Below are 13,515 nucleotides of genomic sequence, written 5' to 3' on the forward strand. Positions count from 1 at the left end.
ACTCCTGATATTGTGTAGTTCACTTTTCAATTTTTGTTTATCACATATTTACACTTACCTAGATTTTTATGTTTTGTTACAATTCAGACGTATAGGAAAGTTTTGCTAAGTTAAACAAAGTGATATCTAACAGAAATGTGGAGATAAGTATTGCAGTGGAAAGATGAAGTGCATGAACCCATGATGGTAAGAGGGTCACAAAACCCGTGGGTCCTAGATTCCAGATCTAGTAAAGTCATGAATTATCACGAAAGTTAAAGCAGGGAAAAGTCTTACCCAGAAAAATGGAAAGTGGAAGAGGTAGACAAGCAAAGTTACCTAACACTTAGGATTATACCTTTTTAATGTGACGGAACTGAAATCCTAGCCATGAAAGGCTTTTGGAAACCCACATGGCCACAAAACATTAAAATCATGTGGGACAAATGAAAGGACATGAGTTACAATGTCAGAGTTTGTAGTTTAAATCTCTTTTCATTTTCTGATCTTAGATCTAGCCTCAGTGCTCTGAAGATCCTCTGTCAAAAACATCCAAAACCCTTTCTTATCCATTGCTCCCTTTTATCACTCAAATCTTAGACCAACTCTGCCATATCGAAACCTTATGTGCTTTTACAGCTAAGTCTGCTGCTGAAAATTGGCACACCGCGAAGTTCTAAATGCATGCTGCTCAGGTTCAAGGTACATACAACCAAAAGGCCTCAGTATTCTCTGAACTTGCATGAAAGTTACTTGGCTTGTCATCACAAGGTATACTTCTCAGTTAGTTTGCCCCATACCAATTTGGCTTTTAGCTAAAATTTGTTCTTATCCTATGATGTCTGCTTTTCCTAGGTATATAATATAACTTCAGGATACGAGACCGTGTGAAGCATAAGCAGGTGAAGAAAACTTCATCTTATTTTATTACTTTAAGGGACTGCCAAAAAAAGTATGGTTAGATTCTGCTGGAAGCCAGCTTCTGTGGGTGATGATGGAGATGTAAATGGGAGAGTTGAGGGGCTGCTATGGTACAAGGATTTGGGGAACCATCTTTATGGGGAATTCTCAATGGCTGTGATTCAAGCTAATAGTTCATTGGAGGATCGTAGCCAACTTGAATCTGGACCCTTGACTTCTGACTATTTGGGTCCTCAAGGAACCTTTATTGGTGTATATGATGGCCATGGTGGTACCGCAGCCTCACAGTTTGTCAGTGACAATCTCTTCGCCAATGTCAAGAGTATGATATGCCCTCATCTTTATTATAAGCATGTGTGTGTTTATTGGAAGTACAGTTTTTCTGTCTGATGCTTTTCGAATGAATTGAAGACTGTGAAAATCAATTAGTGTGTTCTTGCTTCACCCAAGTATTCTAAACTAAATCCATTACTGGGACCACAATTGCAAAGTAGCATAATTTGGACCATACTTTTGACAGTAAAAACTGAAACTGTTAATGATTTTAAACATAAAGACAAGTTAATTGAATAAATACAAGTTTAAGAAACTTACTGAAAAACAATAATGATTTTTTTACATTTTTCTGTGTAAAGCAGGTTTCGCAGCAGAGCATCAAGGCATATCAGAGAATGTTATACGAAGGGCCTTTTGTGAAACAGAAGAGGGTTTTCTGTCTGTTGTGAAGAAACAGTGGCTAAGCAAGCCACAGATTGCATCTACGGGTACATGTTGTTTGGCGGGGATAATTTGCAATGGCATGCTATATGTTGCAAATGCAGGAGATTCAAGGGTGGTGCTGGGGAGAGTAGAGAGAGCAACAAGGGAAACAACAGCTATCCAATTGTCTGCAGAGCACAACGTTAACTTCCAAATGGAGAGAGATGAAGTTCGGACAAAGCACCCCTATGATCCACAAATCGTGGTTAAGAAACACAACGTCTGGCGTGTGAAAGGCCTCATACAGGTAAAAATTCCAGAGATTCATAGCACTAGTTGTCAACGAGTAAGATTTTAGCAATTGTTTATTTTTTTCAAACTTCAATTTTGAAAAGTTAAAAAACATGATATTTTCTCTGAAGATAACTGTTACCTAACGTTAGATTCAAGAACCAAACCCTTAGGCAGAAAGCCTTAAAAATCTAAAGTAAAAGTAATTTGTTTATCTACTTACAGGGAGAATGATAATGAGTGACAGTGCATGATTAATTATGATTGTTGAGAAGGTTATAAGCTACAACAACAACAAAAAAAGCATGAGAATTCCAAGTTAACAGATTTGGCCTTTGCAGGTATCAAGATCCATAGGTGATGCATATCTGAAGAAACAAGAATTTAACAGGGAGCCTCTACCGTATAAGTTTAGACTAACCGAACCCTTCTTTAAGCCAATTCTAAGTTATGAACCAGCAATATCAGTGCATAAACTTGGTCCTGAAGATCAATTTCTCATCTTTGCTTCTGATGGTTTGTGGGAGCAACTTAGCAACCAAGAAGCTGTGAATATAGTCAGCAATAGTCCACGCAATGTAAGGCTCCTTTTGGTCCATTAAAGAATGTGTGTGTGAGTGTGTGTTCTCTTATCATGCAAAAGTCCTTTCTGAATATTAATGGGTGGTGGTAATTGATGTATCAGGGTATTGGTAGGCGACTTGTGAAAGCTGCACTTCGGGAAGCAGCAAGGAAGAGAGAAATGAGAGTGTCAGATCTGCAAAAGATTGAACAAGGAGTAAGGAGACACTTCCACGATGATATTACAGTTATTGTTGTATATCTAAATCCCAAACTCATAGATAATAGCTCTCTATTGGCTTCTCCTCTTTCAATGAGAGGAGGTGGATCGGCCAATTTTTAGTTCAATCAAACAATTACTGTCTTCCTGTTTACACAATTGTTACCAAAACAAGATAGGCAAATAACATAACATCACACTTCCACAACCGCAGCATGCTTTTTAAGTCCTTCATGTAAAGCTGTTTGTGGTTGATTATTGTTGAAGCTTGAAATATCATGGAATAAATTTCTCAAAAACCTCTTCTCAAAGGATGCTAAAGAAAAAGCTTGTTAGTATGATATTTTGCTCAAACAGGAATTTTCGGAAACAGTCAAATTTTACATTTGTGGAGACTAAAATAAAACAGTTATTCAGCAATTGGAGTAAATTCTCCTCGTACACTCCAATCTCAGAAAGGCATAATGCGTTTCAAGACATTCCCAATTCCTATATGTAACAGAATTCACTTTAACCAATTATAGAATCCAAATTACTCATACCTAGCTATAACTATGTCATTGAAATCTTTCCTTTCATAGCTGTTTCTGATTGTGAAATTTAAGAAAAAATAAACAGCATACATGTATATTGATCTCCTTCATCCATTGCAACTATATATGAAAAAAGAGAGTGTTAAATACCATGTTACTGTTACATTTAATATTGTTGGCATATGTATTATACAATACAACTTACTTTTAGTTTACGAAAGACGGTTAAAAACCAAACCTGCGTAAATGTGAATAAAGATTAGTGCCCAACACACTAAAAACACAAAAAATATGCACATAAAGTTTTAGATAGTTGCGCAGTTCCCAAACCCACCATCGCACATTCTAACATAAATTCCTATACCCACCAAACTCATCACCAAATTGTGACTTTAACGCATGAACCGTAGCTAGGAATTAAAGCTGAATATTTCACTGTAGAAAAGAGTGTTTAAGAATTTTTCATACCTTTGTTACAAGTATGAAGTGAATTATGGGAGCATCAACTAGAGCTTTGAATAATAAGGTGAAAATTACAAAATAAATCTCAAAATAATCAAAATGAAGGAAAATAGAAGTAAGAATAAAAATGAAAAAGAAAATAGAAGGGACAAATATTATTGTGTTGTCTATTCCTTTAAAATCTCACCAAATTTGTTTTGCGGCAATGAAGTTTTAATTTCCATACAAAATTAGTTTGCACCGTCAGGACTCCAACCTCACACGTATCGGTTAGCTAATGTACCCACCAAATTGGTTTGCCACCAAATTTTCAATTTAATTAATTGCGGTGATTGAAATTTTGACAAATAAACCAAATTGGTTTGCCACAAAAAAAACAACCAGTTTTAGTAACGATAATGAACGAAAAATTGACACGTTTACCCTAAAAATCATTAGACTAATGTAATTTATCTAGAAAAAAAATAGAAAATTTTATAAAAAAAAAACGAAACATTATCCTATTTTTTTTTAGAGGAGGACCTAAATTAAAAGTTAAATTTAATTTTTTTTCGTAAGATTCCATCTAAAATGTCTCCTGCATTAATTTTTTTTTCACAAAGATTCTCTTAATTATATGTATTTTTTTCTGAATTCATTAAATAATAATGAAAAGAATTAATGTTTAAGTTTTGCATAGTCTAAATTTGTTTTATATAAATAACATGTGAAAAACCTACTTTAACTATTCACATGTACAGCTAACAAAAATTGAAATAATGAATATATAAGTGATCAAAGAGATTAAAAAATTAAAACTAAAATAAGATTTAAGAAAAGAATAAAAGTGTGTTATTATTGTAAGGATGATTTTGGAAAATATATAAAACTAAAATAAATTTAATACTACTAATTACCTGGACTGATTTTTAAAATGATTGGAATTAGTTAATGCAATTGGTGTTTTAGTTAGTTTAATTAGGTGGTATTAAAAAAGAAAAGAGAGTATTGACTTTTTCTGACGCCAGTAGCCAGCATTGAAGACAATGGACTACAAAAAAATATTTTATGGAAAATGTTGTTGCTTTACTAATGTGTGTTTTAAAAGTAAGTGGGGTTAGTGTCCCGTAACCCACACGGTTATAGGTAAGAGGATAGTTGTTTCGACACTCATGTTCTATTTCTTGGATTGAGGATGGGTGGAAGGCTGTGTTTCAGGATTTAAGAATAAAATGTAAAGAAAATTTATTAAATTTGTAAGATTGTGAAAGTATTTTTGAATTTTTTTAATAGTATAAAATATAAGATTATAAATTTATCCTTATATTTAAAAAAGTTAAAAAATAAAATAAATTATTTTTATGTAAATTTTGATTTAGTAAAATAATGTAAAATTAAAATTATAAATAAATAAATTAAATATTTATAAAATTTAAAAAGTATTATTAATTTACTAATTCTAAATAAGTAGATATTTTTGCGTTATATTAAAAAATTTGTGTTAACATATACCAAATAATATTTTTGTTAATATTAGTATCAAATATTTTTATAACATAAATTTATTTAGTATTTATATAATTAATTATATATAAATATAACTGATTATGTTAATTTATTTATATTTAGATTATAATTTGATAAATTTTATTATAATTTGATAAATTTTATTAAAATTTATTGTCATGTATACAGATAAAAGAGGGCATAATTATATTTTGTTAGATGCTAACCTGGCTTTCCAGCTTTTTTTTTTGCAATTCAGTGAAGATGTGAAAAATACTAATCCATACACCCACTTGTCAAATTAATAGATCTATTGAACCAAAGACACTGTAAACCTTAATTTCTTTAACTGTTCATGTTGACACGGTTATAAAAACATATATTTCACCAAAATTTTAGAACATTTAAAAAATATTTTTCATGTAATATTAGTTATGAAATATTATTATAATCACATTATATATATAATAGAAGAAAATAAAATTAATGATAAAACTCCGGATACGAGGGTTAAACCTCAACATGCTATTATTAAATGAAACTTGCAAGTCACAATAGAAATATGCATAGATGGATAATTGGGATATTAAGAAATTAGCTTTAATTAAAACCCGCTCTGATAAGTTTGGCAGGGCTTGGACTGGGAATTGGAAGGAAATTCCTAGATTGGCAATGCAACATAAAAATTAAATGCACACATGTTTACTGCATTTGAAAAATGCTTGGCATAATCTATCTAGGAAGGTCGTCTTGTAACATGTATCGCACTAAGTAATGGTCGTTGAATTCATTTATACTAGCTACCATAATATTTTATCCTCCAAAACATAAAGCTCAAATATAAAATTACAAGGGAGTCATATTAAAACAAAAACTAAAGAGTTCCCTCCACATCCAGCCCTACAAATCTGCAACTCTAAATCATGGCAATCAAGTAAATAAATAAACATCTTCAAGGGGTTGACTTATCTTAACGCGACAACGAAGATGATAAAAGTTGGAAGCCACAGCTTTGAAAAAAACCCAGTTTTAAAACGTCCTTCAAAAACATAATCCAGCCTCTCCTTGAGGATTTCACTTTGAATGTTCAGCTTACCATTATTCACCCTCATTTTTTTCTTGAATGCCAGAAGATAATACCAGGAAATTGAGCTTCAACATTCTGCTGATCCAGTCAAGTTGTGCACTAGCTCTAGACTAAACAAATTAACATATCTACACGCACCAAAACATAATCTATTGACCCCTTCTCGAGAAACATGCTTCTAATCCTTGTGATGTGCATTAATAGCTACTCTCATAAGATCTAATCACGATGAAAATCTAAAAATGGCTAATGACGCATAAACCCACAATAACGAAAATGTTAAAAGACACTTGGATCCAAGAAAAGCAATTTCACACATCAGCAATAGTATCATTCCCCTGATTCCCCCTCTCTGGATTGAAAAGCAATTACCCCTATAGCAATTGGAAAATCATAGAAGAGAAGTGAATAAAACAAGTTCACCAAAATATTAACTCCTAACTCTAGCCCCTGCTTCCCCAACAATGCCCAAAAATGTAAAGAGCATAAAACAAGTTCATCCTGCGGACATGATTTCTATCTGAGGGCTCATTTTCTTATTCAATCATCATTACTCAAGGACATATTAAGCAACATAACTTTCCTAAATAGCAGACTGGATCAGCATGACGTTGGATTTAAAAACCCACCTGGTACTACCTTCTAACACAATGACAAAGGCACATTTCAAAAGCAATGCATTAGAAACAGAGGGTGGATGACACTTCAAAAGCTTTGTTACTGCATACCTTCGTTCTTTAAAATTTTAAGCTGTAGATTCCAAAATTCAGAATTTCGCAAATTTTAAGATAAGTAACCCAATGAAGATGGCCAAAATTACCCCAAAGCTGTCACCTACGAAGCCAAAACTACAACAAATAGAAAACAAGCTTCTTCAGATCACTTGAATCTCTTTTATCTCAGAGGGAGGCTTCAGCTAACAAATTAAAGACGTGTCCATGACTAATATGCTGAAAAAGAGAAACGATATGGAGGTTGCTCCGCAAATCTTGAACTGCTAAAATCTTAAAACTGCAGAAAAAGGTAAGGGAAAAAAGTCTCATGAATAAAAGTTGAAATTAACATCACAAACCAGGCTATAATTGAACACACGCAATATACCAAACAAATGATAGCATATAGGAGCAGAAGACCATTGACTTACAAGAAAATTTCCTAAAATTAACTACGCAACCAGTCATTCAGGTACCTCCTCCGGCTTTGCCTGCAATAGCAGCCTCCTAGTTTGAAACACAACAAACACAGCAGTCAACATACAATATAGGACTTGTTTGAGTCCCTTTTCACTGCTAAGTAGTAGAAACAGTTTTCAAAGTAATTTTACACTACTTGGCCTTCATCCAAAATCTACCGAGTTTTGAAAATTGTTTCCATAATAAATGCTAAAAAGAGAATCAGTTAGGGGGACGTTTTCTAATGTTGTTTTGTTTTTCATTCTTTTCAACATTTTCCTCAATTACACCATATATTGTGTCCTGCACCACCCTTCACCAGCTGTCTGAACCACTTTTTTTAGTTGCGTTTTGAAAACTAAAAATCAGTTTTCGAAAATAGAAATCAAATAAATACACCCATAAATTTGTCTCCATATCAAAGCATTGGAAGTGAACAAAAGTTCTTACCGGCTCAATGTTTCCTTCGCCATTAACATTAGCTATAGAAGTTGATGATGGATTCGCAAACCTGGGAAGAGAAAACAGAAAGACCTAATAACACATCATGCATGGTCGATCCTATAAGCAACATGAAATGGGAGAACCAAATAATGACAAGCACCCACCTAAGTGCTCTAGCTTTCCTTTTATCTTCTTCTAGAGGATCAACTTTGGAAGCAGGTGCAAACCTAGCAAGTCGAGCTTTCTTCTTTGCCTCTTCATCTGCAGCGGTAGTAGGACTAGGCATTCCAAATCTGTTAAGCAGGATAAGTAACAGTGTTCATTTTCATTCACAGTGAAAAATAAAAGACAATGTCAGAAACAAAAAAGGGGAAACTGAAAAGTGGAACCTCTCTGCCCTGGCCTTCCTCTTCAACTCCTCAGATTTTGACGGCTCTGATCCCTGAGAAGCGGACACAGTGCCAAACCTGCACGTTAAGAAAATGCTCAATTGAGATAAACCTAAAATTTGATACACAAAATAGGGTATCTAAATCAATAGTTGAACACAGAGACAAAAGCGGATAATAACACGGACGATTGAATGTATATTTGAAAAACCGAGGAGTGAAATTGGAAACTGACCTTTCGGCTCGGGAATTGCGCTTCTCTTTCTCGGACATCTGGACGGAAATGCCGAATCGCTCGGCGCGGCGAATCTTCTTCTGAATATCGGAAAGCGGAGCGTCGTTTCCGGATTCGGGCGGCGGAGAAGTCTTGGCGTCGGCAGCCTCCGTGGTGTCGGTATCGTCAGCTGCCTCAGTGGCGACAAGGACGGGATCTGGTAAGGTGGGGTCTAGGGTTTTGTTAGGGTTTTCCGGTGCAGGGTTGTTGCTGTTGCTGTCGGTAACTGTTGCCATTGGAGGGGAAAGATGGATCGAATAATCAAGGGAACGAACGACGAAGCAGAGAACAAACGAGGAAGCTGAGAATGAGCAGCGACACCGAAACGGAGTTACAGCTGGCAAGGGATTCCTTTCTCTTCCGAAGACAAAGGGAGGTTGTTGTGTTGTTCCTTTTCTAAGTTGCAAAAAGATTTTCTATTTATTATTACAGATCAGGACCATGGTATATATTCATACTCGTACGCTTCCATTTTCATTTGTGTGGGCTACTGGGCCTGGGCTGGAGTAATGAAGGGCCTTGTATTATGCACCTCATATATTGATATACATCTAAATAAAAATTGAATTTCTAATTTTACTCTTCTTAAATGTATATTCTGAATTTTGAAATCTATTTTTTGGATTTGAAAATATATTTTAAAATATGTAATTTGTAATATGTTTTCAAACGGAATTGAGACTAAGAGATTGTCTTCCTCCTTTGTCGGTCAGTCTTTCTCTACCTCTTTTCTTCTCTTAAGAACCTCAACTCTCCTTTCACTCTCCTCCAACTCCTTGCAATCTCGAAGTTCGGACATTGAGATCTGCGTTAGTCATTCGAACTTGATCGATACATAATATATTAATATATTATAGAATGTACATTTTGAAATACTTTCTCAAATATAATACATTATTAATTGTACATTTAATACATTTAGATTGCATATTCTAAATTAATGCATTTTGGAATGCATTACCGGAATGTATATTCTAAAAAGTATATTCCAAATCCAAAATATTTTAAATGTATTTCTGGATTCACAAATATAATTTGAAATGTGTTATTTATAATGTATTAATATATTTCATAATACACAATTCAAAATACATTTTATAATGTGAATTTTGAATTGTAATATATTTTAAATTAGATATTCTATAATATGTTTTTAGAATAAATTTTTATCTAGAAATACATTTAGAATATGCATTCTTGAAATGTATTGATATATTATGGATTGTAAATTCTGAAATAAATCTTTAAAATACATAAAAATATATATATATTTTAGATTCATAAATACATTGTAGAATATTCAATCTTAAATGTATTTTTTTAATGATAGATTCGTTATATATGTCACTCTTCATGATAATGTAGGTTTAAAAATATGGGATGTAGAATGCAATACACTCAACTGAGAACAAAATTTCATTTATCTTGTTTGTTAAATTTGGTTACTTTTTCAATTTTTATTCTCAAATTATATATACACATTATTATATCTTCTTTCAAGTAATCACACGAACCGTATATTCAACTATTACAAACAAATTAAATAAGTTTGTAGTCACTCCAAAAATGAGTTAACATATATAAATTTTAAAGTAATTTTTATATCTAACATTTAAAGAATATTACATTAAGTTTACTAGTTTTAAATTAATGATATTATCATCTAATTATCGTAGTAAGGCATTTGTAGAATATTTATTAAATATTAAGTATGAAAAATGTTAAAAATAACGTATATAATATTAAAAAAATAAATTTAAAATTTAATTCAATCTTCTAAATCAACTTACACCTATCTTATGAGATACATTTATATATTATTTATTTATATAGTATGAGATATATTTATTTATAATAGATGTGCATCTAACAATTAAATTTGATCTCATCAAATCAAACATGTAAAAAGAGGAATTCTACTTTGCGTAGCCATTAGCCGCCGGATTCTCAAATCTCAAGGTACCTAATGAGTGCCGCCACCCACTCTAATGGAAAACCATAATTTCGTCACTGCTTACGACTTCAAACTTCACAGTACAAATTATGTCCTATAAATGCAAAACATTCTCTTCTAAGTCAGTACATTCCTCTATTACTTCATCACTTTTTTGAAAAGAGAAAGATATATCATATATATCAATGGCAACTTCGTAAGATATATCATATGTTTCTTTACATTAATTCAAATCAACTTTCATGCACAGTGTTCTATTATTTCTACCACTTCATCTTTTCTAAGCTTGTTTCCCTTTGTTAAGAAGTTTGTCAGATGTTCGGCCTCCTGCATTAACTTCCATCTCTGAACCACTCCCATTTTTTGATGGAACCACAAGGTGCCACTTATCAGTTAACTTTATTTTATTCAATTAATCTACTTCATCCTATTCTCCATTATTTTTCTTCTTAATATACATATAATAATTTAATTATGACTGTGTAATTTGGATTGCATTTGTAGGTTGTACATTTGCTATCTGTGCCCATATGCACAACGTGCATGGATAACTAGGAATTGCAAGGTTGTTTTCTCACTTGTACCCTTTTTTCAGCTTTCAAGTTCTGCTATGTCTGATTCTTCTGATATATATATACAAACTCTCCGGTTCTTCTAAGAAATATAATGAAGCCTTGTCCCTTTTTTTATTGACTATTGATGATTTGTTAACTTCAGGGACTGCAAGACAAGATCGAATTGGTTCCTATTGACCTTAGAAATAGGCCTTCTTGGTATAAGGAGAAAGTGTACCCTCTTAATAAGGTACATATCAGTATTTTAACATCAGAAAGCTATTTGATTTGGTTGATGGATCATAACACGTTCTTCTTATGTTATAGGTGCCCTCGTTGGAGCACAATGGCAAGGTTTTAGGAGAAAGTCTTGATTTGATCAGATATATAGATGCCAACTTTGAGGGGGCATCTCTATTTCCAAGTGTAAGAACTATGCATCAATTTTATACATTTATTGGCACCTATTCCTCTAGAGTATCTGTGTAATTTGAAAGGGAAGTCATGATGAGTGGGAATTTTTCAGGATCCTGCCAAGAGAGAATTTGGTGAGCAAATGATATCCCATGTTGACACGTTCACCAGTGGCATATACTCTTCATATAAAGGAGATCCTGTAGAACAAACCAGTAAGAGATCTTAAAGTTTCTGAATTTAAGTAAAGATAATGAGAATATAGAATTGTTGAATGGTTTAAAACTGATAATTTGCATCAGGTGCTGCTTTTGATTACTTGGAGAATGCTTTGGGTAAATTTGATGATGGACCATTCTTCCTTGGCCAATTTAGTTTGGTAAGTTGAAATTCTCATCAATCTTGAAATTTTGTTAACTAGGCCATTATGACCAGTTGTGTTGCTTTCACCATAACGTTGTATGAAAGTTAGATCCTTCTGTGATCTAGTTAGTCATAGAAGGAAAGAGATGTAGCCATATCATGATGTAGTGAAAAACTTTGTTATATCATAGTATAATATTTTCCCCCTAACACTCTGATGATTTTAAAAACTGTGGTTATCATCAGGTGGATATTGCCTATGTTTCATTTCTTGAAAGGATCCAATTGGTGTTCTCTGAAATTTTTAAGCACGACATCACAGCAGGAAGGCCCAAACTAGCCACATGGATTCAGGTCCCTATTTCTCTGCAATCCAAAAGTCTTAAGTTTGAATGATTTGATAATAATTTTCAATCTACTTTACATCTGGGAATGGAATGATCTATTTAAATAAGGCCTAAATATCTCTGTAATTCTGATTTCTTCACATTTACTGATTCTAAATATGTACATTAATTGTCATTGCAGGAGGCTAATAAGATTGATGGCTACAAGCAGACAAAAGTTGACAAGGAGGAGTATTTAGAAGTTTTCAAGATAAAGTTTTTGGTATTATGAACTTCAACTAGTAAAAAAAATCTTAGATAATTTTGTTTGAAAATTTGTGTTGATGTCTTGCTATGTTTTTTTCCCTACTCTTCTAACTGTTTATGTTTATACTTGTGTTGTGTAGGCTTAAAAGTGAGCTTCAGTTGCTGTTGCAGTGGCGTTTAAGATATATGATAGTCAAACCAATAAAGATTTGTTACAATATGTGGAATGCTTTTTCAATTTAAAAGATATATGATAGTTACTACTTTACAGTGATTTCATTTTCATGCTTAATTCACAATGTATTCGTATTATGAGTATGATCTTATACTTTTATCTTTTAAAATTGTTTTATTTAAAATTCTGATTTTACGCTATGTTTGGATAGAGAAATGGAGGAAGAAGAACTAAGTAAATGAAAAAGAAAAAAGAAAAGATAGAAAATAGAGTGAAAATAAAGATTATTTGATAAAAAATAGAGTGAAAATAAAGATTATTTGATAAAAAAATAGAATAAAATACGTTGTTTGGATTAGAAAAATAATAAAAACATAACTTTTTATTTAAAATTATCATATTATCCTTACATATACCCATCATGTAATTTTTTAAATAACATATTTATTACTTTTTATAAAAAAATAAACTTATTATAATATTTTTTTCAATATCAATTTATACTATTTAACCGATATAATCATAATTGATTATAGATTAACATAACTAATTATGCTTTATATATGCATATATCAATATCAATTATGTATATAAGTATAATTATTAAACGTAACATCTGAATAAAAAAGGAAAAAAAAGACATTATTTAGTGTAACTCTTGAGTTAGCTTAGGGATTAATCCGTGAGGACTAAAATCTGAAATTTTCTTCCCCCAATAAGGTCAACGGTTGACTCAGTTCCTTCTGGATCTTACTAATTGATGATCAATATGTAATTATATATGAATTAAAAAGACATTGATCTATGTCAGCAATGACGATTTTTTTACTTTTAGTTTGAACTATCACACTTAATGTTATATGAAGCAACTTAAGTCTTTAGTATATATACACATATACACACACACACACATATATATATATATATATATATATATATTAATAT

The 13,515-nt window shown here is 32.2% G+C and overlaps 3 protein-coding genes across 5 annotated transcripts; 2 read left to right on the forward strand and 1 right to left on the reverse strand.

The window, feature by feature from the left end:
- Positions 1–2,970, forward strand: LOC137814406 (putative protein phosphatase 2C 38). Of its 2 annotated transcripts, none has more exons than XM_068617123.1 (5): positions 1–750; positions 835–1,222; positions 1,539–1,906; positions 2,232–2,468; positions 2,576–2,970. In XM_068617123.1, the coding sequence occupies exons 2-5, from the start codon at positions 934–936 to the stop codon at positions 2,792–2,794; spliced, it is 1,113 nt and encodes a 370-aa protein (XP_068473224.1). In that variant the 5' UTR covers positions 1–750; positions 835–933; the 3' UTR covers positions 2,795–2,970. The 2 variants fall into 2 exon arrangements, with proteins under 2 accessions (XP_068473224.1, XP_068473223.1); XM_068617122.1 differs by having other exon boundaries at positions 366–750; positions 1,536–1,906.
- A 2,941-nt stretch (positions 2,971–5,911) lies between these two features.
- On the reverse strand, positions 5,912–8,963 carry MOS11 (Protein MODIFIER OF SNC1 11). The gene is made up of 6 exons (XM_068617141.1): positions 8,479–8,963; positions 8,244–8,321; positions 8,019–8,147; positions 7,861–7,921; positions 7,383–7,458; positions 5,912–7,249 (listed from the first exon to the last, which is right to left on the reverse strand). The coding sequence occupies exons 1-5, from the start codon at positions 8,751–8,753 to the stop codon at positions 7,420–7,422; spliced, it is 582 nt and encodes a 193-aa protein (XP_068473242.1). The 5' UTR covers positions 8,754–8,963; the 3' UTR covers positions 5,912–7,249; positions 7,383–7,419.
- Positions 8,964–10,590: 1,627 nt separating this feature from the next.
- LOC137814409 (glutathione S-transferase L3) lies at positions 10,591–12,739 on the forward strand. Of its 2 annotated transcripts, none has more exons than XM_068617140.2 (10): positions 10,591–10,667; positions 10,779–10,850; positions 10,976–11,036; positions 11,189–11,275; positions 11,353–11,451; positions 11,552–11,654; positions 11,742–11,818; positions 12,049–12,156; positions 12,331–12,411; positions 12,536–12,739. In XM_068617140.2, exons 1-10 carry the CDS (start codon positions 10,657–10,659, stop codon positions 12,539–12,541), a joined length of 705 nt encoding a protein of 234 aa, XP_068473241.1. In that variant the 5' UTR covers positions 10,591–10,656; the 3' UTR covers positions 12,542–12,739. The 2 variants fall into 2 exon arrangements, with proteins under 2 accessions (XP_068473241.1, XP_068473240.1); XM_068617139.2 differs by having other exon boundaries at positions 10,601–10,667; positions 10,776–10,850.
- The last annotated feature ends 776 nt before the right edge of the window (positions 12,740–13,515 follow it).

This window comes from Phaseolus vulgaris, chromosome 1 (assembly GCF_051622355.1).
Source record: "Phaseolus vulgaris cultivar YP4 chromosome 1, ASM5162235v1, whole genome shotgun sequence".
Lineage (NCBI taxonomy): Eukaryota > Viridiplantae > Streptophyta > Magnoliopsida > Fabales > Fabaceae > Phaseolus > Phaseolus vulgaris.